This window comes from Pectinophora gossypiella, chromosome 23 (assembly GCF_024362695.1).
Source record: "Pectinophora gossypiella chromosome 23, ilPecGoss1.1, whole genome shotgun sequence".
NCBI lineage: Eukaryota > Metazoa > Arthropoda > Insecta > Lepidoptera > Gelechiidae > Pectinophora > Pectinophora gossypiella.
In genome coordinates this window covers 7,883,694-7,910,087 of record NC_065426.1, presented here as the reverse complement: position 1 = coordinate 7,910,087, position 26,394 = coordinate 7,883,694, and the positions used below count along the sequence as shown (strand labels likewise).

The following is a 26,394-nucleotide window of genomic DNA, read 5'->3' as shown; positions in this document are numbered from 1 at the left end:
CACAACACTCGACAAAATGTTGTCGAGTCACTCCTTTCGGGCACATACGCTTCAAGTGTCCTTTTTCTCCACACCGCCGACACGTAAAACCCGCAAAGCGACACGTGGCCGCCTGGTGACTCGCGTAGCCGCACACGGCGCAGCCGCCGCTGCTGCGGCCGTTGCTGCCGCCAGCGCTCCCGCCACCGCCGCGTTGCTCGCGAGCGCGCGGGCGAGGCTGCGCGCGCGCCGCTACCGTCATGACCTGCAGCGGGTCGCGCGCCGCGTCAGCGACGTCGTGCGCCACCGTTTGTTGCGCGCCCATGCGCGCTGTGCGCATGCTCTCTGCCATGTCCAGCGCTTTAGCTAGCGTCATGTCCGACAAGTCCTTTGTAAACAACTTATCGCGCTCGGGGCCCATCGTCATTCCCAGTACGAATCGGTCGCGCAGAATTTCCGGTAAGCAGGCGGCACTAAACGTGCAATGGATCGCTAGTCCGCGCACGCGAGCCGCCCACTCTGTCATTGATTCGCCTGGCTGTTGAGTCGCACTATGGAATTTAAACCGTTCCGCGAACCCACACTTCTTTGTTTGAAAATGTCCATCCAGTAACTCCACTACCTTTCCATAATTTAAGGTCCCGACCGAAGCTGGTAATGCTAAATCTCGCACTAACCTATAAGTAGATTCCGCTAAACTACTTAGCAAAATAGCACGACGTTTGGTACCGGCTTTGTCCTCGACCTCCCCAAGGTCATTCGCTAGGAACCATTGTTCTAATCTATCCTTATATATAGACCACTCCTGCTGTTCGTGATTGAACGTTGCTAACGCACCAATCGAGACTTTGGCCATTTTTGCACGCGAAATTAATGTTTATTTGCGCTCGTCGCCACTGTTAAGACCGCGAGGGGAGGGAGCCGATGAGGACACAAAGGATACAACCATACGCGTTTAAAAGCTGTATTCGACTGCCAGGCCGGGGGAAACGCAGTCCACCCGCATCTTATTCTAATAACTTATAACTACCCACTTAATATACTAACATTATGTCACTATTTTTTTATCATGTAGGTTGTGAGGTGGATGACTAATCTCATCAACCATGACAGGGTTACTATTGAGCCCCCTAAGGCCCCTAACATAACTCATATAACGACTACACGCTTAGTAAGTACCTATGTATCATATTATTATGCATAGCTCAGGTACCTGTGATCTTTTTTTTTAAGTCTAGGGCCCTGTGCCGAGGTTTTTCTTGCAGATTCTTTTCCCCAGCTATACAGGTTGTGTGAAGCCACAGTAGTTTTAGGCGGATGAGACGTTCGTTATGTAAAAATTGACGATTCAAAGTGTAACTATGTTACCTACTGAATAATTATTTTTTTTTTAATTTGAATATTATGGGTCCAAAATACTTGACTATCAAACGAATTAGGTACTTACTTTTTAACAGCCTCTCCTAACGACGCGACGTATCCAATTGCGTTTTGAACTGTCTGCGTCACTTCTTGTATTGCCTGCAGTCTTTCTTTTAGAGATTTCTTTTCCTCCTGAAACATAATTTCTTTTTTATATACATCAACCGGTTTTGTCGCGTGGTGACATGCCTACCTATCGCATATCCTCCCGCGGCTCCGGTTGATGTAATAACTCATTCCATTAAGTTATTAATTTATCAGCAAGTCTGGTCAAAAGGCGAGCTGGTTAACCACAGAGTTTCTCCCAGTCCAGCATAGAATAAATGCTTTTTTAATCCCGTACTTTATCCACCCCGATGGGGACATTGTCGAAATCACTTTATGAGACTAGGGTTGACCCTGACACCAGGGTGGATGAGGTTGGTCATACCTCACAAGCCACACGATAGAAGAAGAAGAAGACTTTATGAGACTCTCCTTTTGTAAGGACGTTGAATCACCTGATTGTCCGAAAAAGTAAGATGATTCCGTGCTTCGGAGGGCACTCACGCAAAAGACCTTTACCAACCCACAGTGCAGCAGCGTGGTGAAGAATGCTCCATACCCCCTCCGGTTGGTTGAGGGCCTGTGCCCAGCAGTGGGACGTATATATATAAGCTTTATGTTATTATTATGTACCTTATCTGCTTCATCCTCATCATCTTCTTCTGCTAATAAATCTTCATCATCAACTGGGTTTAGTAAGGGATTTCCTCCTGAAATAGGTAACCATTTATACATCAATGGAAACAGGGACAAACAGGGACTGTAACCTGGAACCTGGCAGAGGGCAGTAGCAACTGTCAGTCTGGTCAAGACTGTCAAACTAAATTAAAATGCACTTTGTGCTTGTTACGTTAATGTTAATATCCATGCATTTCTAACAGACTGAATTAGTACCTAGAGCTTTATATAGAGTTCCATACCTATTTAACGTCATAAGAAAAATATTTTCTTATTTTTACTTAAGTACATCTAAAGTAAAAATGTACCCATAGTTTTTAGTTGTTATAGAATTTAAAATATTAATAAAATAATAATTCGAACACCTACAACATAAGTAGCGACTTGCAATCGGTTAGTACATCACTACATAACAATACCAACATCCATTAAAATACGAACTACAAAAAAAAACACCCAAATAAATATAGAACTTACTACGAAACACATGTAACACGTAGGCCTTCGGATCATTCCGAAATCTACGAGCCAAATGTTTTATACGAACTAAAAGAGAAACAAATGAAATAAAATAAAAAAATAAATATAACTAACGCTACTTCTGGAGCAGTCGATTTAAAAAAAAAAAACAATAGAAAATAGTCGCTTATAGTGAAATCCAAATAAGCGCCTTTTGGAAAATTGTCTAATGTGATTCTCTTCTTCAAAACCTCGATTTTTTACAATTGGGTCGTGTAGTAGGTTCAAGATCGTGTACAAGGCTTACCATCTATCACGTTGGTCTAACAGAAAGCTCGGTGGGGTGTGGGTACTTAATTCATCTTGCGATGGATGTACCTCTGACTATCCCATTGGGATGTAGACGCAAGCTTATGTTATGTGTTACGTTAAATGAGAAGTCATAATAATTGGGTCGTGTACGATCACGAGTACTAACAAGTATATCTACACTTTGATACCATGTCACATTAACTTTTTTGACAAATTGAACCGTAAGTCTCATTAAATGTCAAATATGATAGTGCGACAGGGTTCCAAAGTGGGTACATGATATAGCTCATGACTGTACTAGGTTCAAGATAAATTATTAAATTCTGTTTACTAAATAAAGTCAGATAAGAAAGTGCTGCTGACTTTCATTCGGCAGATATGAAGGCTTGCCAGACTTTCAAAATACTTACCAGTGATTGTTTTAAGTTTACGCGGTTATTATCATCCAATCTCATCAGTCATCCCGTGATCATGGCACTTGCAACAGTGTCGAAATATCGGGAGTCTCATATCCCTATTTTAAACACGGTAAGAACCCGTTATTATGTGTTTTAATTACTTACCAGTGAGTCTATATATGAGCCAATTTCTTCCGAGGAATATGAGAATAAGAAAGGGTAACATCCACATTTCATAATAGTAGCAAAATGCCAGCCAAATTAACACGCCGAAAAACGAAAGCAGTCTTGACTCCCATTCAAAACAATCTCTGAAAGAAATTACAATTTGATTATCTTCAAGTATTGAATGCTTTTAAGGTAAATGGACAATAAGGTTTGACGTTCCTCATGGCGTAATCGGGTATCGTATGTACGATTTTAAGGTAAGGTTGTCAGTAACAGACAACATGAAACAAAAATTTCGACGGTAGACCTTTTTTAGATAGACAAAGACCAGGAGCGGGGACGGGTCGCTTTATCTCGCTCTAGCGAAAGACGGGTCTAGGTACCAGAAAAGGATAGAATAGAAGCATATGAAAGTGCAATTCCATGCTAGATGTTACTAACCTAAAAGCTGATACTGGCAGAATAATTGTGATCACACAAAAGCTATTCATTCATCAAGAATTGAATTTAATTAACCCAAAAGCCGCTTAGCAGTGGGCGTCGTACGGCTGATGATGAACCCAAAAGCAGTCTCTGTAATGTGGAACTTTCCTCTTCCACAATCGTTTGCAATGCGACTAACTAGATAAGTATGCGAAAGCGCTCTACTTAAATCACTTCATAAAAAGGGGCTTACTGTAAAATCTTCCCAACTTCAATAAACCACATTATGATAGCCTTCAGTCTCACCACATTCCTAATAAATAATTGTCGTTTAAACTTCGCTTCTTGGTGCATGTACTTGGGTTCCTTCGGATTTACCGCTCTAATAGCCGCTTTTAGCTGCAAAGAAGGTTAATTTTAGTTTCAGTATGGTCAATGCGGGTAAATGCGTCTGCGGGGAAAGTCCGTCCATCCGCAAGTTTGCGCCCATAAGACCCAAAGTCCTTTTAAAATCTAAACCCCATTGTTTAACTATTGTGTCTGGAAATCTGGGCGGCAGAAGGTCAAAATAAGTTTGTAGATCCTTCTTCTTCTATCAGTTGGGTTGTGAGGAGGCTGGTGTCAGGATTACTATTGAGCCGCCAAAGGCCTGACATGGCTCATGTAACGACTACTTACTTACACAGTACTTGACGTGCCTTCCACATCAGGTGACAATCAGGTGATCAGCCTGTAATGTCCTAACCAAACTAGGGATTACAAAATGCATTCATGTATTCAATCTGCAAGCAGGTTCAAGATCGGTAAGTTTACTCACCGGGTTCCATATCACAGTCATTTCTAGCAGTATTTGAGGGTAGTTCCCTTTCGCGCGCGCTCGCATCTTCTTATCCTTCAATGCGAACCAACGTTTCTCGCCGTTCCTAATGCTTAGAAGTGGCACCGCCAATTTCCCAAGAAATTCCACCTTGTGATCGTGATCCTCATCGTACACAGTTAATTCTAATATGGAGCTTATGTCTTTCACTGTGCTGTAAGAAAGAAAGAAAGACATATTTATTATTTAAGACACCACTGACACGGATTACATATATATACTTACATTATAATGACATCATATCAGAAGTCAACGCACACACGAAATATAAACAGAAAGACAAACAAACAAAAACAGAAACAAACAAAGAAACAGAAACAGAAAGTGATTCAGTTTTAAATTCAAAATATTTATTTCGGAAACTAGTCCATATTATGTTAGTAACAGAACGCTTAACCTAGTATTTAGTAACAAATTCGAAAGACGACAACATAAAAATAAGCTACAAAAAACAAAACAACAGACAATAAAGTGAAATTGCGCTAAAAATGTAGGTAAGTACGCAATTTAATGAAAGCCATTGTAGAGTATCGGTATCGTAGGAACTGGAGTTTTGCGGTCTCTGCCTAGCCAAGTAATCGGGACAACAAAACAGAAACAGCCACTCTTGATACGAAGCATTGTAGAGTATCGGTATCGTAGGAACTGGAGTTTTGCGGTCTCTGCTTAGCCAAGTAATCGGGACAACAAAACAGAAACAGCCACTCTTGATACGAAGTCCTAAGATTAATATGATGAACCTTTTAGTGCCAAGGGATTAGCCACAACAAGGGAAGGAAGGGAAGGGATACATCGCGCGTAACGATTGTCCATCATGTTAGAAATAACACAATCCCTCTGTCGGATTTTACGACATGCCCGGGAAGATTTTTGTTAAATGTACAGTCATGAGAGTACAGTCACCTTAGAACCCTGTCGCACTACCATATTTGACACTTAATGAGAATTACGGTTTAATTTGTCAACAAAGTTAATGTGACATGGTTCCAAAGTGTATAAGTACATATTAATACTCGTGCCCGTACTTATGTACTATGCAAAGATAATTAGGGAAACTATCGATTTTTTGCGCGATATAATAACTGGAAAAGCAAAAAAACTTACAAAGTGAATATCTTCATCCAGTTTGGCGTTAAGGTTTTGTACTCAGTGTGAGTCTGTAGCCTGGCGTTGCCGAGTTCCAGCACGCAGAACGGATCAGACTTGCCGCCCAAGTCAGCTGCAGCCAATCCTTTTGCTCCGTACACCTTCACACAGAGCCAACCTACTCCACTGACAGTTTCGTTGAGGCGGTGCCACGCCTAAAACGGTATGAAATTAGAATGAAATTGCATCTTCAAATGAAAAATAAGCCTTGGGTTTAAGGTTCTTGAAGATTCTTGAGGAAACTTGAATGTGACCAAATGTGAAAAAAAGGAGAACGATGGTTTGCTGATCTTTGATGGTCAGTAGCACCGGCCTTTGATGCGAAGGCACATCTTCTTGTAGTGGCTCTCCATCAGTCCCTTGGAGCTAGACTATGATGTCCGAGACATTGTCTCGGTGATTAGCGATGGGATTGATGCTAATAGCTTCGCGGGTAGACCGAAACATCATAGTCAGAGGAGTCTAATTTCTCTGAATTAATAATTCTTTAATTGCCATACGCAATAATTATAATAATGGCGACACGTACTTTCTCTAAATAGGACATGATTTTTAATTAAAGCGTTAAAAACCTCCATCAGTCCGCAGTGTAGCAGCGTGGTGAAGTAGGAGTTGAGGAGTACGCTCCATACATCCTCTGGTTGATCGAGAGGAGGTGCATGTTTATGTCATGCATGTGGTAAAAAGGAGAAAACGAGACTTTCATAGTAAGTTCACGGATTTTAATCATGCATCGGACTCTTTAACTCCGAATTTGTATTCGAATTCGTTCTTGTTGTCTTTTCATCTACGGCTCACCAGCTGCTTCTTTAAAGTAGACCTTCTATCTGACTGATAGTCTACCAACTATTCGTGTTCTCTCCCCTAGAAACCTTTGGTATATAAGTGGCTACTTTATATATGAGAAATACTTACATATCTCCTCTCAATTATTTCAATATCTCTAGGGTTTTCTTTGTAACTGGTGAGATCTGTGATAGTTTCTGACTGCGTGGTTCCACTAATGGTCAGCAAGAGGAAGATCTGACCATTACCATCCTCCAATTCTTGCCATATGCTGTGTGTCTTCTCTCGTTCTAATTTCGACAGGTCTATTGCACATCTGCAATTTATATTAAGCATTTGTGTACTATACTAAAATATTATTTTTAATTCTCAAAGATTTCCCTAGTGCAGTATTATGGAATCTGGGGGTAATTCCAAAGCAATATTGCTATTTGACATTTGTTTGCATTACGCACTTACTTTTATATGCGCAAATGACAAATTGCAATATTCATAGCGCTTTTTTAAATGAATTACTTCGATGTGGCCTCTTTAACCCCTCAGCCCCATAGCGTGCTGTACGTATGTATATATCGCTACCACCAATAGAATTGCATGGTTGAATTGAATTGAATTGGTTCATATATCGCGCGATATGCGTGCAGCATACCACGGGAAATGGTTTATTCAGTTAAGTGAGGTGAACTCCGTGGTATGTATATCTATGTGGTAATTAAATTCTGTCTACATTTTTAGCTTTGTGATTGTTAGACTTGTTTAATTTGTGATTGCTTCATCGTTCATGATCTTTCTGGCTTATATTTTAACGAAAAGATACGACAATTCTTTTCCCTAAGTATTCATGTGTCTTTTCTTTTTGGTATGACTTACAGTAAATTGGCCACATATAGCATTAACTACTTGCCCGGGGAGATCAGTTTTAAATTTTTCGCCACTTACCTTCCTAAAAAATCATCTTTCGTCTGTTTGTCCTTGTCCCATACAGTAACTTCCAGCGTTTGTTCCTGGTCATCATAGAGATGCAAGTCGAACTGTTCTAACCACGATGGATGCAGTGTCTTCCATACCACTTTACTTTTGTATTTCTCATTACCTAACCTGAAAAACAACATATGACTTTGTTAGATCCATAATGTCTCAACTAAGACAGGCAACAGCTGTTATTACTGGTCACGGTGCCTTCAACAAACATCTGTTCACACTAGGTGTCACAGACAGCCCCCTGTGCAGAGCCTGCATGGAGGCGGAGGAGACAGCGGCTCATGTTCTACTGGAGTGTGGAGGAGTCGCCAACTACCGGGTCTGACGGGGTGCCTCCCTGAGGTGGCCAGCAACATCAAAGGACTCTTAAATTTACTTACGAAATTAAGCTGGCTGGAGTAATTCAGCCGTTTCAGGTATCAGGCAAAATATGCGGAAAACGGCCGGCGAATACCAATACCAATAGATCCATGATATTGGCATGATCAGGGACCGAGCCTATCCTTGAAATTTACTTGAGGGATGACTTCTTTCTACAGTTTTATTCTATAGAAAGCATCTTGTCACCATTGTATTACAAATCATAATCCATCAAAAGTTATAACAACAAGTTTATTATTATTATTATTAAGTTTATTATAATTATGTTATGACGACAAAAGAAGAAAAGTCAAACAATGCGCGCGGCTTGTGTGTCGGCAGTCGGCACTGGCAGCGGACAGCCGATCAAAACATAAATATGTCATAATGTGTCTCAATTAGGCTCCGCCCCTATCCGATATTACCCGAAACTTTTATTTCAGATTTGTTTACGGTTACGGATGATTTTTTATATCAGATATCCGATAGTTTCGGTTACGGTTACGGAGCTCCCTAACACCCCTGCCTTAGTATGTCGCCTGCCTAGTAAGCGCAAGCGAGATCAACACATCTTCGGCTGGGATCTAGTTCAAAACAATTATTTGGTACCTATTTTAGTGTTGTAATCCCAACCTGTTTTGTGAGCCTAATAAATAAATAGTGGCACGTAGAAGTTCCTGCTCGCTCCAGAACTCACCTAAATTTACAATAAGGGTCACTAGATCTAGTATCCATGTCCATAGCCGGCAGGTTTTTGGCTTCCACCAGAACTATCGTCACCACAGAACTCCAAATTTGAGCCTTAAGTCGTTTGTTCACGTCACTTAGTCTTGTATTCTTTAGCAGGTACTGAAACAAAAATGTTATTCAAAAAAAAATATATAACGTAAGCTAAGTTGTTATTTAGATAATTTTTTTTAGTTCTTAGGTCTATGGTTGGTTTGCTATTTAATACCCCAAGTAATTTACATATAAGTAAACCAAGTCAAATAAAGAAAGTAATAAATTTATATTAAATAGTTATATTTTAGGTGAACGAGAAAAAGTAATAAATTTTTTCAAATCCACAGATCACCACATTTTTCAGATAATTAGAATCTAACAAAGTATTAATATAATACGCGTGGAGCATAAAAATTACCAACACCACAAATAGAATAGAATAGAAATTATGTTTATTTTCAAAAAACTTAAACATGTATACATTACTGGCGGATCCCGCACTAGGGAAACCCTGAATCGCGGAGGTCCTGAATATTTGTTATTACCAAACACTTCTAATACACCGGCGAGCTAGCCTTTCATAAAAGTAATCATTACTTCGTTAGATAGTAAAGTTGTAGCTTGAAAGACAGTAAGACAGATACTTAGTAGGTAACTTAGTGCGAAATGCGAGTACCACAGAAAATAGCATAATCATAAAAACCAACGTTATCTTCAAATCATCGTCTTATACCAAAACAACGTTAGGGGATTTTGTAAACAATCACATTATGATGTGATTTAAAAAAAAAATCCCAATAGACACGCTAGTTTCAATCTAGGTAAAAAAGTGGTCTCAATTTATACTTGGAATGAAATGACTTGAAATAAATTGAGGTTTCGTTGACAAAAATCATATCTCAATGTGTTTTTTAAGAAGGCGCTTATTTACGTGGTTTTCATTTGAGGCAAGTTAATGTTGTTATAACCATAATTCCTCTAAGTTATTACCACAAATAAAATACAGTTAGAAATCGAGATTAGAAACGTAATTTTGTTAGTACCAAAGACAAAAACTGTTAGAAACTCGAACACCAACACCAATCCCATGTTAGTAGGTACCATAGAGAAAATCTTCAAAACTAAGTACCCTCTGTATTCTATCACTCTTACTCTTGAGTCTGGGGAACCTGTTGCCTATTCGTTCCACGAGATCTGTGCAGGTGCTGAATACCGACGCAGACGAAGTTAGAAGATCCAATTGTGGACCTGGGGGTAAGCTGCCCGACCGAGGACGGAACTCTGAATTTCTGACGAGGAAAAAAAAGGTGTTTAAGCAGGAACCAAGCTTTTACAAGACGTTTACATTTTTGGAATACTTTATTTTTTTTATATTTTACTGATGAAACTCTTGATAAATTTTATTTGTCACAGTTAAAAACTTTGCTAAGCTGTTACTCCTAATACTTATTTATTTACTTATGTAAGTATCATCATCCTTCTGTACTTATCCCACTCGAATCGGTCGGCATGACATGTATTCCGATCGTCCATATGCCTCCGCACTCATGACATTCATCTCTTTCCTTACGTACTTAAGTATATTGTTATTAAAAAAAATGAGTGACAATATATCGCACATCTAGTTCTTTAAAGTCATAAATGTAATTTTTTAAATTTTACAGTAGAGCGCTTTAATGATTTGTGTTTTGCCATATCTACGTTAATTACTTAGTTAACTCAATTTCAGATTTTTTGACATTTATGACTTTTAAGAACTAGATGTGCGATGAAATTCAAAATTAAAACTAAACTTTCCTTATATTGACTCAAACTACATACAATACAACATCATGAATCAAGATAGACAAGAAAACCTAAGAAAAATTCACGGTGGATCTCGTTATAGTTACTTTATTTAAAATTGATGATGACATAATCATCACGCATAATTTACTTCAAGAACAAAAAAAGAACGTAAAAATCACAACTAAATAAAATAAACAAATGAATACCTTTCATCACTTGAAGACATGCAAGAGAAACACGAGTCAGAAGAACTGCCTGCATCTGTACTATCATTATACGCTAAGTTCGTAGCCGACAAACATCTTCTTTGAAACAGGACTCCGTTCTTTTCAATCTTGATGAAGTCTTTGCATATCTCCTTGGGATCTTGCGTCACATCTACAGCTACATCCGTCACCAGCTCATCGATTACTACTGAAGGTATACTGTTTGATTTCTCTTCTTTTTTGACAGTCTCTGTTATAGATTCTTTATCAGATGCATCCTCGTTTTGGTCTTCAACAGAGCTTTTGTCTTCAGATAAATGGGACACGAATTTAGACAGCTTTGACTTTTCCTTTTCTATCTTAGTTTGAACTTGATCTTGGAAATCTTCGACTTTGTCATGTAGTTTCTCTTGTAGTCTTTGCAGACGGAGTTTTATTTTTTCCATTCTTTTCTCTTTTTCAGTCATTGTTTTTTAATTTTTTAATCGTTTTGCACTATCAACAACTGTTTTAGTGTTGTGTTTGTTCTTATGCTTGTTCCTATTACACTTTTACACTTACATTTTGCGCAATTGAATTATGTCGGTAGCTATTGTAGGCAAACCACAAAATATTCTAAAGTAAGTTATAATTGTTGAATTTTAACTTCGATGTTCGACTGGGAGCGAATAAAAAACAGAAAAGGGTAAAAAGCAGCAGAGGAATTGCGGTCTTTGTAAACATAGATCATTTATGGGCTGCCCGTCACCATACGATTCATCATTATACCTATATCCATCTTAGAACTGTAGGTATACCAGAAGTGACTGTAAGTTCTCAAATTATTTAGTCTTATTCTCATTAGTAATTACAGAGGAAGAATTGAACTATACGCTACTACATAATTGACTGCACAGCGATTTTATAGCTTGGTTGCAAAAACAGGACGATTTTTATGTATGAAGGTACGATAAGGTGCAAAAGTCCAATCAATTTCTAGCAAAGTAATAAATTATTAAAATATATAATTTAAACGCGGTTTAAACGCGGTAAACGGCGGGATTAAACGCGGTAAGAACCCGTTATTATGTGTTTTAATAATGGTAATAACCGCGTAAACTTAAAGAAAGTAATTTATTACCTGGTTGCACTTAAGACCTCCTGGTTACATGTAGTTTCTGTAATAGGCCTTATTTTTTAATCATTTTTTATTTGACGTGACTTATTGTAGATTTGCCGCAGATGGCATTAACTACTTGGCCGGACAAATGGGGAGCGGTGATAGGGCTCTCACCCGCGCTGAGGGCTCATAATTTCACCACTGTTTACAAATAATTTGCAGTGACTGAACTTTTGCTCTTTGATTGTACTTGGGTATCTACAGTCATAACTAATTTAAGAGCCATGTCGGTGTAGCATTCTCGATGCTACTTTAGGTATCTATCATCACCATAGGCGTCATACGTCTGTATCAGACGATTCATGACTATCATTGTCTCGGGGTCAAGCACTTTTTTTCATATTCTGGAGCGGCAAATTCTACCACACACTCTGCATGAAAAGCCGGTAAGGTATCCATCTCTTCTTCCTCTTCTATTCCTTTATCCCCCCCCCCCCTCTACCCCCTGTTAGGTATCTATAAAAGGTACGTAATTTCCTTTTCCGTCGAATTTTGCACCAAACTCTTTATCGGAATCGTGGCGTTCGGTCGGCCTCGAAACTTCGCAAATAACTTCTGGAATTGGATTCAATCAATATACAGGGAGTTAGTGACGTCGTAACGAAAACTTTGAGGGATGATTGAGACCATGATTCTGAGATGATATGAAGTGGAATTTTCCGTCGCAAAAGTATGGAACAGAAAATAATAAAAAGAAAAACAAAAAATTTTATGAATTTTCCGACTGAAAATTCCACTTGATATCAACTCAGAATCATGGTCTGAATCATCCCCCTCAGTATTCGTTACGGTGTCCTTAACACCCATACCTACTTGTATGGGTACAGTATGTACTTGTGCGGGGTGTAAGTGACATCGTAACGAATACTGAGGGGGATGAAACAGCTGATTATTCTGAGTTAATATCAAGTGGAATTTTTCATCGCAAAAGTATAGAATTGAAAATAATTTTAAAAAACTAAAAAAAAAATATGAATTTTGCGACGGAAAATTCCACTTGATATCAACTCAGAATCATGGTCTGAATCATCCCCCTCAGTATTCGTTACGATGTCACTAACACCCTGTATAAGTGTTTGTCTTGGTATTGGCTGCGAACAGCAATCTGGATTCTGAGTTGTTAGCTTAGGGCTCAAATAAACGAGTACCATTCTAAACGTTAAAAATCTTTGGCGATTCAATAATCACATCAAGCCTCATAAATTTTTTCCAGATGATTTATACAATACAATTTATACAACCTTATTTATAATTGTTACTTGTTTGTTGTACTGAATAAACTTTCTTTCTTTCTAATGTCAATAATATAAATTACTTACAATTTGTACAATATGTACCTATTCTTAAACTAAGACTGCTAAAGTCGATCATAACATAGAGCTTTCAATTTACAATCGACACGAAATAAGAACATTAAATACGAAATACTTTCTATGAGTCCTGATATGTGAGCAATAGGCTAATTGCCAACTAATCAAATAAGCTAAATATGAAGTTACTTTTTACTAAACGTCAAAACATGACATTACTATGGAATTTGTATAAAAAAGCACCCTGTGACGTCATAGGAAAACGTGATAAAATGTCGGTCTTATTATTACATTTTTATGGATTAAAATCAATGACGTCATAAATCGTCTGAAACAGACGTATAAGCCAATGAGTACGGTCACGAGCATTAATATGTATACACTTTGGTACCATGTCACATTAACACATGTCACATGTCTGGGTGTGCTGGTCGGCAGGTGGGACGCGCCTATGTTCGCGCGGTGGATGCGATTGCACACATCTAGCAATCGTTAAAATAATGTATCAATATCGTTAATTTATTTTGTGTCTTCTACTAACAATAGGTTAAGACTGCATTTTTTACTAACAACTATGGATTGTAAATCTGAAAATAAATGATTATTATTATTATTATTATTATTAACTTTTTTGTCAAATTGAACTGTAAGTCTCACTAAATGTCAAATATGTTAGTGCGACAGAGTTTTAAAGTGGGTACATTATATTGCTCATGACTGTACGTGTACACGACTCAATTGTAAGCAGGTTAGTTATGGAGGACATAAGAGACAAGATGATTGGATACTCAATAAGATACGACGAATTTATTAAAAACATCATAGAAGGGAAGCTACAAGGAAATAGAGGAAGGGGAATACCAAGAAGAGCTTACATGGGACCGATTAAAGAGAAGCTGAACGTAGTGTCTTATAAGGAAGTGAAAGAATTGGCCCTTAATGTACAAGAATGGAGAATGCGACGCCGAGAAGACCGTGGATCTTAAATTAGTGATGTTAAGCAGGTTATAATTCTGGCCTTAGTACCTAAGCAATAAAATCAATCTTGATATTTATAGCTACAAATTTGTTTATAAAGCTTGTAGATTCTTCAGACTTGCATTCACATGAAAGATATTTTTGGACACAAAAGTACTTACACGTACTTAGAATAGAGTATGTTTACGTTGCGTTCGTATATTTTACGCGGAAAATAGGTAACGTATTACAGATAAGCATAATACTCGAGTTATCGCTCAACTGACTTCCTCTTTAATGTCACAGTACCCGCACAAAGAACATGCTAACCAAACCGAAGTTTCAAAATTACAATACAATACAATAAAAATACACTTTATTGCACCAAAATAAAAAAAATAATAATTACAAAAATACTCTTAACTGAGTACACGGTAAATGGCGGCCTTATCGCTTAAAGCGATTTCTTCCACACAACCATAAGGTGAGGAAAAATGTAAAAAAAAAATTGAAAGATTGAAATTGAAATTAATGATTTTCATATACATAGATGCAAAAGAAAACTTACATACATACAAAACCCATCCCGTTTTTATTATACATCAATGCTTTATGGAATCCAAATATATATAGAATGTATTTTTATAATTAAAACATATAATACCGGGTTCTTACCGCGTTAAAACTAGGGATATGAGACTCCCACTGATTTTAACGCGGTAACAACCCGGTATTATGTGTTTTAATTATAATAATAACCGCGTAAATCTCAAACTATTTATATAAATAAACAAGCGAATCACGTGACATGTCGGTAAATTATATCCTTAATGTCATTCCGATACAATTTCTCCTTAGCAGAGCGTTAAAATTGGTTAGGTACTCCGGGGGTCTAAAAAGGCCACATTGAATCAATCCATCTAAAGAAGCCGTATTGCAATTTGACATATGCGCATATTATACCTAATACATAAACATAAATTTAATAGCCTATATACGTCCCACTGCTGGGTACAGGCCTCCCCTCAATCAACCGGAGGGGATACCTAATAAGCACGCAATATTGCTTTATAGATGATTTGCTTTAAAGTGGTCTTTTTAACCCCTCTGATCTATGTCTCTGTCATATTAGTCAATTGTCCGCCCATCATGATAACATAATCTAGGATTAACCAAGCTTAACTAATGATATCACCATGACGAAAGCCTGGATATGGAAATTGGGTAGTTTCCTAGGCCAAAAATAAATTATGAACTTCTGTTTACTAAATAAATACTGATCTATGTCTCTGTCATATTAGTCAAAAGTCCGCCCATCATGATAACATTATCTAGGATTAACTAAGCTTAACTAATGATATCACCATGACGAAAGCCTGGATATGGAAATTGGGTAGTTTCCTAGGCCAAAAATAAATTATGAACTTCTGTTTACTAAATAAATACAGATATAAAGGTCACTAAAACGTTTTATTTTTTTCTATTTAACTTATTTATGAATTTTAATCACGAAAAAGTACCTAATAATACGTGCGATATTTTTTCACGTTTTTCTATGACGTCAAAGGATGCTTTTTCATACAAATTCCGTAGTAATTTCGGGTTTTGACGTTTAATTAAAAGTAACTGATTTGACTAGTTGGAAACTACCCTATTGTACCATTCTCTAGAATGAGTTATTTATATAATTTGGATCATAAAGAAAAGTAAATTTATTACTTTGTCTCTTCCTTTCTGACGTACTTATTATCGACTCAGATGACAATTGCAAAGTGCTTAAGGTGATCCGTTTTCAATGCAAAAGTTGATGCACTACTACAGGAGAACACCAAATTTTGCCTGAGGGTGCCCAGCATGTGATTTGCCGCAGATAGCATTAATTACTTGGCCGGAATGAATGCTGAGTCCGTCATTAGTCAGTCGAAAAATATAGATTCTCTTAATCTTAGACGATTCATTAAGAATGAGGTTGTGGTCAATCGCTAACCAATTTATTACCAATTTACACTTGACGGACTCTGATAAATTGACTAGATGATAGTTGTGTCTGAGAACACGGAATAGAAAAGGTTGGAAGGGTCAAGTGAGCGCGAAACGCGCTCTATACAAGTATGAGCAAATAGTTCATACTTCAACTTTACACTCCATTCGTCCGCAAACTATACGACCCACGGAGCTTCGCGATAGTTATTAAGAGGTGGTCTTGTGCATTATAACCTGCAGAGCAAAAAATCAAATATCGACAAATTCCTCCTTATCACAAGACAGCTAAAAACCTTAGTATGATCGGATATTTATCAAATAAACACTTTTGTATGCAGTATCTTACGAAAAGTAATGATGAAATTGCTGTCTATCACATAAAATATACTTTGCCGGTAAAGTGACTATGGAATTTGAGAAGCAGTAGAGCTGTCTTGTTTATCTGTTTGCAGGAGTAGTAGTAAAAGAGAGCGGGGTAGAACCAGCGACAACGGATCTCATACAAAAGGCGCGTTAGGGCCTTTCCAACTTCCGGCCAAGTAGTTAATGCCATCTACGGCAAACCTACAATAAGTCACGTCAAATAAAAAAAAATAAAGGCCTTTCCAACCTCTTTCTTCTAAGTATTCCGTGGCTGAGTACAGTCATGAGCTTTTATAAAAGTTCAGTTAGTCTTAGACCTCCGAAAGTTGGTACAGGGATTTGCACATACGGATCAAAAATAATAATATAAATTGTCCATAACTGGAAATCCGTGACGTTAATAGTAAAACAATCATGAGAACAGTGTCACAATTAAACAACTAGTGAATATATATCGTGATTACTAGCTAAAAGGTAATTTCCCAGTTATATTTGTTTTTTACAATCTGACGGTGGTCAAGTGAATTGTGTGCCTGCACGTGTTCGTCTGCCACAAGCGATCGAGCGAATCCCTCCTCTACGCGCATAGCGCGAACAGGTGATTTTTGCGTGAATGTGTGCTAATGTCGAGTGTGTGACGTCGTACGAGCGGCCAAAGAATACGTAGTCCACTCAGCGCGGACGATTGTACCTACACTCTACGCGCCTCTGAGCGCGGGAATGTCAATCACTATAAGATAATATCCAGTTTGAAGTGAATATTTGCATAAATATGTCTAAGATAATGAATTGCGGTGCTTGTAGTAGCCATACTACGGTGATGGAACGACTACGATGCACTACTTGTAAATCGCATTATCATTTTGGCTGCTTGAATATGGATAAAGATATTTTTACTAAAGAACGTCATAATCTGGATAGGTTGTGGGTTTGCCCTCAATGTAAACTAAATGCTAAGACGTACACGCCTAAGAGTGACGACACACCTATACGAAAGGATAGTCCGTCTGTTCCTGTTGTAACAAAAACATCCAGCAGTATGCCTTGTGATTTGGTGATTGGGAATCCTGGTACGAACGTTAATGAGATATCAGTAAATAATATTACGGACACGTCATATGTCTTTGAAAATACTTACAACCTAGGTACAGATAACGTCACTAAGACCAGAGGAGCAAGAACTTACAATACTCCTAATGTTCGTAACCAAACCTTCTTCGAACTTGAGAGTCTTAGAGATATTATGCACGATGAATTGGAAAAGTTCTTTACCTCCAAATTTGATAGTTTTAAAATATCATTATGTGATAAAATTATGGATCTGAGTCAGAGACTAACTGTAATCGAGGCAAAATTAGATGAAGTTACTAAAACGAATAATGGATTTGCAAAGCATTCAAATAACGGTAAGTTATCTGGAGATACGGTTGAGAAAGTTGATGAGGCCCCTTCCTTAGTCGAAGCCAAAACTACAACTCATAGGGAAATAACGACAGAACCCTCGACTAAGACCGGCAGTAAATCTAAGCCCAGGGAAACCGTTAAGAAGCATGCCGTTGTACCTGATGTGAGTTTGCCTATTCCAGACCATAGTTTCAACCCAAGTATGGTGGATGGGAATTTCGCTATAAGAACACGAGTACTTGAACCGCAGTCTCCTGCCAACGATGATCATAATGTAACTGATGGCCAAAATAATGACCAGGATGGTTGGAGGACTGTTCAGCCCAAAGGTCCAAGAAGGCAAGCACGTGGAAAAGCGACGATAAAATCGGATGAAGGTACACACCAGCGACTTCGCATCACCCGTGGCAATGCTTCACCAGGTTCCTCTCAGATTGAAGCCTCGGATAGAATACGACATCTACATCTATATTTCGTTAAGATCGGCACAACTTCGGAACAAATTCTAAACCACCTAACTAACATTTGTGGGCTAGACAATGTAAAGTCAATTGAACCTCTGAAAGCTAGAGGGAACTACTCGTCTTTCAAACTTAGCGTATCTTCAACAACAGCCGATATGGTAATGGCTGCGGAGAGCTGGCCAGTAGGCATTTGCATCAAACCCTGGTCTCAGCCCTTTCGTGGGAGCAAACGCACAGAAAAGGCGAACGCAAAAAGTCGCTAAATGCGTAGAAAGAGGGTCTCGTCTACAAATATACTACCAAAACTCAAGATGGCTTAGAACTAAACTTTTCACATTCAGGTCTAACTTATCGTTGTCAAACGATATTGACTTGGTTGCGATCACTGAAACCAATCTGAATAAGTCGTTTTATGATGCTGAGGTGTGTGATCCTGGAGAATGGGGACTGCTGAGAAAGGATCGTATGACGGGCGACGGGGGCGGAGTATTATTGGCAGCGCGCTCCCCACTTCATCTCGAGCGAATCTCCAACTACGAAACGGCGAGCGGTGAAGATCTTTGGGCCAGATTTGTGGTAAATGGCAGCTACATGTACGTTAACGTTGTCTATTTAAATCCTACATCTAGTGACCAAAGTTACTTTGAATGGTTCGAAAGCGTTGAACAAGTTTGTGCAAAACACTCAAGTGAAAAAATCATTGTTCTTGGTGATTTGAATTTGTATAGCGCTAGTGATAATGTGAATATGTATTTTAATTGCTTCTTGGCTATTTGTGACTTCTATCAATACAATAAGATTAGTAACAGGAATGGTAGAGAGTTGGATGTGGTTCTGACAGGCATGGAGCTGGGTGATGATGCAGTCGCTGTGCGTGAGGCTGCTATGCACGAGGTGCTCACAAAAATTGACGATCATCATCCGCCCTTGGTAATACAATTTAATTATTGTACCAAAACCGCTTTAAAGATTGAGGCCTCCAACATCGACCGCCGGCGGGACTGGTGTTTCCCCAAAGCAAATTTTTTTCAGCTTTATAATATGATCTTGAATTTGGATTGGCAAAGCATATACGAAGAGAGGGATATTGATGCTGCTGTTCAAAGATTTAATGGTAATTTGTACTCTGTATTTGATATATGCGTGCCTAAAAAACTTCGTAAAAAATCACTTAGTAGGGTATATCCTGTATTTTACACCAAAGATATTATTCGGCAAATCGAAATAAAAGCTAATTACCATCGTCTTTGGAAAAGTACCGGTGATGCTTTGGCCTATGATAAGTTCTCGGAACTGCGAAGGGAAATTAAGTTCAATATACATAACGCGTATACCAGCTATGTACGTAATGTTTCCAATGACTTACACGCCGATCCTAAGAAGTTCTGGTCTTTTGTTAACTCCTTGCGTAGTAAGGGTGGCATAGAGACCGAAGTTACCATGCGTGGCAAGGAGTATCGAGGTCCTGAAGCTGCAGCGGCCTTTGCTGAGTACTTTAGCTCCGTATTCTTAGCAGATGAACCGAATCTTGACTGGGAGTCTGTAGGCGCAAGTACGTTGTCTCATGCTAGGTATATAGATATACCTAATGTTACTGAAACCGACGTAAAAAAGTCTATTGCAAAACTGAAAGCTGAATCCTCACCTGGACCGGACGCCATACCTGCACTGATTATAAAGGGCTGCGTTGACATTCTTATCAAACCTATTACATTCCTATACAATCTGGTGCTGAAAACTGGCACATATCCTAGGGCCTGGAAACAGTCACGTGTAACTCCCATTCCGAAGACTGGCTCCAAAATCGCAGTGGAGAACTATCGACCGATTGCTATCCTCAGTGCATTGCCTAAGGTCTTCGAGGTTATTATGCACAATTTTATTATGCCCCAATGTCTTCCCTTTATTACAGATAACCAACACGGCTTTCTCCCCAAACGCTCGGTTGCAACTAATCTTACCCATCTTCTCGACTTCATCTCAGTGGAGCAGCAGAAGGGGAGGCAGGTCGACGTAATCTATCTTGACTTCAGGAAGGCATTCGATAGGGTGAACAATGACGTGCTACTAATGAAGCTAGGAAATATGGGCTTCTCGCCTAGATTGCTAAAACTCTTTGCTAGCTACCTCTCAGAGAGAGAGCAATTTGTTAAGTACGGTTCATTCGTGTCAGATCCCTATCGAGTGCATTCTGGAGTCAGTCAGGGTTCTAATTTGGGGCCATTACTTTTTATATTGCTGATAAACGACCTTCCTGAGGTGGTAAAGGACTCGCTTGTACTGCTCTTCGCAGATGATATCAAATTGGCAATATCCGTTAAAGATCAGTACAATTGTTTCGCATTACAGAGTGACTTAGACCGCATACTCCAATGGAGTTTATCAAATAAGCTCTATTTCAACCCTGAAAAATGCGCAACAATTACATACACACGCAAACGCTCGCCAATAATGTTCCAATACACCCTGGGGGGTACGATTATCCCTCGAGTGGAGCAGGTACGAGATCTTGGAGTCCTCTTCGACGAGAAGCTCACCTTTCACCCCCATATCGTGTCCGTAACTGAGGCCGGGTTTCGCCGCCTTGGTTTTGTGCTTCGAAATTGCTCACAGATGTCCGACCAAGCGGTTAAAGCGGTATACTCAGCATTGGTCCGCAGTGTACTTGAGACCACTTCCACTGTATGGAATCCGTATCAGAAAAAGTATGCCCTTAAGCTGGAGCAAGTCCAGAAACGCTTTTTGAGACAGTTGTATAAAAGGCAGTTTGGGTACTATCCATTCATGTACCCTACACTATTTTTACAGGGTCACTTGGGATTTGACTCACTTCAGTTGCGTAGGCATCTGGCGCTCGTCAGGTGGGCGCTGTATATTATCCGAGGCGAAGTGCACTGTCCCTACCTGCTGCAGCGTCTGCTCTGCCTGTATATTCCAAACCGAAGATTGCGCCACCAGAGCCTATTCGCGCAGCATTTCTCACACACGGAGACCCACAGTCAGACTCCCGTACCGCGTGCCATCGTACTTCTTGGCTCCATGCTTGACAGTGCACCTCACTGTGATGTGTTTTTTAGTTCACTCTCATGCTTGATGAATGAATGCAAGAGAACGTTTGAAAGTATGATGCCTGCAAGTACGATACAATAGTTCGGAATTATGTTTTGAATTGAATTTGTTTAACTTTTTTTTTAATGTTAAGTATACTTCTTTGTGTGTAAACTTGTAACGATTTGGTCGTGTACTGTTATGTTGCAATGTATATTAATAATAATAAATAAATAAAATAAATAAATAAATGAGCAATATCATTTACCCACTTTAGAACCCTGTCGCACTATCATATTTGACATTTAATGAGACTTACGGTTTAATTTGGCAAAAAAGTTCATGTGACAAGGTTTCAAAGTGTCTACATATTAGTACCTATGCCATATCTGTAGAAAGCCGAATGAACTCTAAGACTTATTATCGATAATGCTATCGCTAAGGTTACGTTATTTGCTTCACTCTAATTGCAAAGATGAAAAATTAAGAAAATTAGTAGAGTTACTGTCAATTAGATCTCCATTTGGATGTTTATGTTACGAAACTGTGCTAAGTGAAACCAAAAGGAGACTAGGCAATTGAAAAAACATGGTTGCAATGCCCTTTCATTTAAAAACATATATGAACTATCTCCTCCACCAAACCGCAGTGGAGCATAGTAGAGTATGCTCCAAACCCCCTCCAGTTGATTGAGGGGAGGCCTGTCCCCAGCAGTGAGACGTATATAGGCTGTTTATTTTTTTATTTTTATGAACTACTTATCTGATGTAACATGAAAAAAATTAGTTTACATTTTTTGATACAAAACGGCAATTTTATAGGTAAAGACCTAGTATTTGGCAGGCCCAAAAGAAGATGGAAACGGAGTCTGGATCTTTGAGGGGGACTAGCAAAAAATCAGCCAGGATTAGGAATTGTACTCCTCCTTAGAAGAGGGGGGAGCAATGGGACACGATAGGCTAGTTTTTTTTATCTTGTTTATCCCTTTTGCCTTAATGATAGGCCATTGTCTTAATGACAGGGTGGATAAAAAATGTAATTGGGCGATTCTGATAATTATCTTGGAATATGAAGAGCGGCTACTCGATTTTTATGTAGGTATGTATGTGTGCTCATAAGTGTGTACTGTTTTTTTTTTTTTTTTTTTTGACGTGACTTATTGTAGATTTGCCGCAGATGGCATTAACTACTTGGCCGGACAAATGGGGAGCGCTGAAGGCTCTCACCCGGTACAACGTTTAAGACAACAGGCCTGAGGCTGTGTACTGTGGTACTATGCAAGTATGATGTTAAAGACTTGTTGCAGACTTCGTGCCCTAGTGACAAAGATCAACATAGATACCCGCACGCCGTGACTTTTACCAACTCGAATCTCTATTATGAAATTGAGTTTCTGTTTGTATCTAAGGGTGGTATTAATAAACTAAACTCAGCTGAGACTGCCCTCAAGATCATGCTCAAGTCCCTGTTTTTATATGAGAACTGTCACAATGACATGACCTTGAGGGCAGTCTCGAAGCTGAGATTAGTTTATTAATACCACCCTAAGTATGTTGTAAGACACCCCATTAGGCATTACGGGCGTGAATTTATAAGTAGATATATTGATTGGTAGTATATATTGTATCCATTACCTATATCTCCCAATATTGTCTTCGTCGAGCAGATATTTTTGATCGGTTTTTATTTTTTTTTATTATGTATTTTGGTATATAGGTATACAGGTACCTAGGTATATAGGTCCGAGGTATATAGATACCTACTATTTAAGTATAGGTAGCTTCCAACTGGTCAGTCTTAATCTAAAAATAATCAGAGCCACAAGTAACCAAAAGACAATGCTACAGACACTTCTGGTATGAAGTATTTGGTTACAGGTTTTTTATTCATACAAATTACAACAATACTTCATTTGCAATGACTCATAGGTACTTTACCCCATGAAATCAGTGTCTACATCTGAAATTACTCATATTTTAAACACTTAGGTAGCCACGTTTAAACAATTACTACACGTAATTAAAATAACCTTCAAATCCCTTTGGAATTAATTGTGACAACATGTAACCTAAGTATAAATCTACTTTATACAGAACTTGTAACAATAAAAGACCTTTTGTACCGGCGCACTGGTCGAAATCACTGGCGATTAAAAAAGAAGAAACTGTATCCAAACACAAAATGGCGTATTTAATTCCCGCGCAAATTCACTCATTCTCTTTTTGAAATAGTGTACGTGTACTTTATCTGTCTTCACGTTTATTTATTTACTTAGAGCGCGAGGTTATCTTTTATACATAGTTTTTGTTTTTATTATGGCGGCATGGCCGCGTGCGTCTTGCGCCGTTTGCGTCCGCTTACTAAACATACGAAACGAGTTTAGTAATCATGCTTGTACAAAGTTGTATGTAACGCTATGCGCTATGTTCACATGGTCCATATTGCGATATTCGGATAAGCACTGTGCACAACGACCAGTAACACACAAATCGCTGGCCGGCAAGAAATATAGGTTAGTACTCTTTGTTAGCGTTATCATTATACACCTCATTCATCTTTAGGAGGCACTTTTTCTCATCGCTCTCTCTGCAGGATGCAGTCAGTGGCAGTAGCAGCTGTTTAAGTGCTACGAGGTCTCAACTAAGACAGGTAACAGCTGTTATTAGTGGTCACGGTGCCTTCAACAAACATCTGTTCACACTAGGTGTCACAGACAGCCCCCTGTGCAGAGCCTGCATGGAGGCGGAGGAGACAGCGGCTCATGTTCTACTGGAGTGTGGAGGAGTCGCCAGCTACCGGGCCAGGCACCTCGGCCTGACGGGGTGCCTCCCTGAGGTGGTCAGCAACGTCAAAGGACTGTTAGACTTCCTTGGGGAATTAGGCTGGCTGGAGTAATCCAGCCGTTTCAGGTATCATGCATAATAGGCGCACAGACGTCGAGTTGCGGAAACCGGCCCGCGAATACTAATACCAAAGTGCTACTGGATTGAACGTGTTCCTTATTTCCCTCAGAGAAATTATTCTTTGAGCTAATTCAATATCATCATCACCAATTTAAGAGCCACGCTCTTGTCGGTGCAGCATTCTCCATGCTACTTTTTAGGGAAAATAGGGCAGTGGCATAGAATAATGAATACTACGTATAAAACGGCAACTCTCCGCTCCCCACCAGCGGCTGAGCTAAGTTTACCTCACCCCCCCCTCGAACAAAGTTTAGACACCTGAATCGTATGGTGCCAGACAGCGCGTGTACGATTATGTCAATGTGTAGTGTCTGTGTAAAACGAGGTTTGTGCGTATGAAGTGTCCGGAGTGTGGCAGTGGTTTCCCTCTTGCCTTCCGCCTAATTCTAAGTATATATACTTGCAAAAAATTCAACATTTTCTACATAGGTATGCCTGCATTGCCTCTTGCAGACACGATGATTCTGCCAATGTCAAGGTTTCGAAGAAAAACTTAAAAGATCAAAATGAGTTCATCTATGGTAGTAGATACTATTTTATGTCTAAAAGATGACCCACGATGTCCAATCTCTAATGAATAGATTGGTTTAGGTTTGGGTTGCCATAATTATTTATTAAATTGTAAGATCATCACGTTAATACCATTGTCATTTTGCAGCTAAAATAAAAGTACCATTTACACCTATATTTTTCAATAAAAAAGCTCAAATCATTATTATAGGAGGACCCTCGGAACAAGGGTAAGTAATTAACTTTACTTTGACCTAACATTTATTCCGTTTAAAATGGGGTTGACTTTTAATTTAATACGACTTCGTTAGTGAAATGAATAGGTACCTACTTAATCTAAACGATTATTCATAATCATTCGAAGAATTGACTGGGTCAAAAATAAATATTATAAAAGCTTATCTTGAAATACGAGGCAGTCTTAAATGATCAAAGAACAATCCTTTTTTACGAACTTACCTATAAAGTAGTTAATGCCTGGCTGTCTGAGGCAAACCTTAAATAAGTCACGTCAAAAAAAAAAACGGAGTACCCAAGACCAAGGACCACGTTAATTGATGACGTCACAACGTGTTTGATAATAACTATAAAAAGTAGCCTATTGGGAATTTTGTAAAATGTCAATGGTCAGTAATAATGTCACGTGCACAAGGGCGCACTATTCACCTATATGTCTGTGAAGTTAATTTACCATTGTGTTGTCTTTTTTTTAGGGAACTTCTGGAATACATTATTGGACTTCGCACCAAACAGTCTTCAATACAATTTAAATGTATCTAGGTACCGACTAAATGTTTTTATACTGTTTTTTCTTCAGTACCTTGACGTTGGCTGAATCATCGACCTAGGTCTGCCAACCATTGCCCAATGGCTCAAATTAGCATCAAAACGTTTTTTCGATTCTGCTCCGCACCACCTAAATCCCCTGGTAGTTGCGGCTACCGAATACATCGTGGGATGTAGGGACGGTACTGAAAAGTATCGGCGTCCGAAGGATGTAATATACGATCCCGACGACCCGATTACTGTAGCCATAGAGGCAGCCAATCAGCTCACAACACCAAACACTTCAGAACCCCGATACCGACCACGCCGGCGTGGTCGACGACTTCCTTATCGCTTATCGCTATCGACCTACTAGAGTCGATTAATTCTTTCAAATATTTTTCCTCTCAGACGACGCCTTGAGTCGAGGTTCGCGCCCAACTGGGCACCCTCAGGCCTGTTGTCTTAAAACGTTGTACCGGGTGAGAGCCTTCAGCGCTCCCCATTTGTCCGGCCAAGTAATTAATGCCACCTGCGGCAAATCTACAATAAGTCACGTCAAAAAAAAAGCTGAATCATCGTTTCTAAAGCCATAAACATTAAAAAGTGAAGTGAAGTAATTAGGTACCTATACATAAACTAGACAGTACCAACTGAGCTTGTAAATAGTGAGGTCATGTTCGGTCAAGGTTTGATTGTCAATAATTTTATCACTAA

The 26,394-nt window shown here is 39.0% G+C and overlaps 2 protein-coding genes across 20 annotated transcripts in view; one reads left to right on the top strand and one right to left on the bottom strand.

The window, feature by feature from the left end:
• Positions 1-26,394, top strand: part of LOC126377543 (uncharacterized) — a 394,831-nt gene that overhangs the window by 239,789 nt on the left and 128,648 nt on the right. The gene's annotated exons all lie outside the window — the stretch shown is intronic.
• LOC126377515 (multiple C2 and transmembrane domain-containing protein) overlaps positions 1-26,394 on the bottom strand; it is an 81,927-nt gene that overhangs the window by 7,964 nt on the left and 47,569 nt on the right. For 6 of the 18 annotated variants that reach the window (XM_050025270.1, XM_050025269.1, XM_050025287.1 and 3 more), the window contains 10 exons: positions 8,732-8,883; positions 7,633-7,791; positions 6,823-7,009; positions 5,866-6,062; positions 4,702-4,915; positions 4,138-4,283; positions 3,459-3,604; positions 2,602-2,670; positions 2,080-2,156; positions 1,427-1,533 (listed from right to left, as the gene is read on the bottom strand). In XM_050025270.1, coding sequence (XP_049881227.1) covers positions 1,427-1,533; positions 2,080-2,156; positions 2,602-2,670; positions 3,459-3,604; positions 4,138-4,283; positions 4,702-4,915; positions 5,866-6,062; positions 6,823-7,009; positions 7,633-7,791; positions 8,732-8,883 — 1,454 coding nt within the window. Of the gene's footprint in view, positions 1-1,426; positions 1,534-2,079; positions 2,157-2,601; positions 2,671-3,458; positions 3,605-4,137; positions 4,284-4,701; positions 4,916-5,865; positions 6,063-6,822; positions 7,010-7,632; positions 7,792-8,731; positions 8,884-9,886; positions 10,047-10,751; positions 11,410-11,871; positions 11,888-23,376; positions 23,503-23,523; positions 23,807-26,394 lie in introns of those variants that run through there. The other 12 variants (XM_050025276.1, XM_050025282.1, XM_050025280.1 and 9 more) reach the window with 12 other exon arrangements.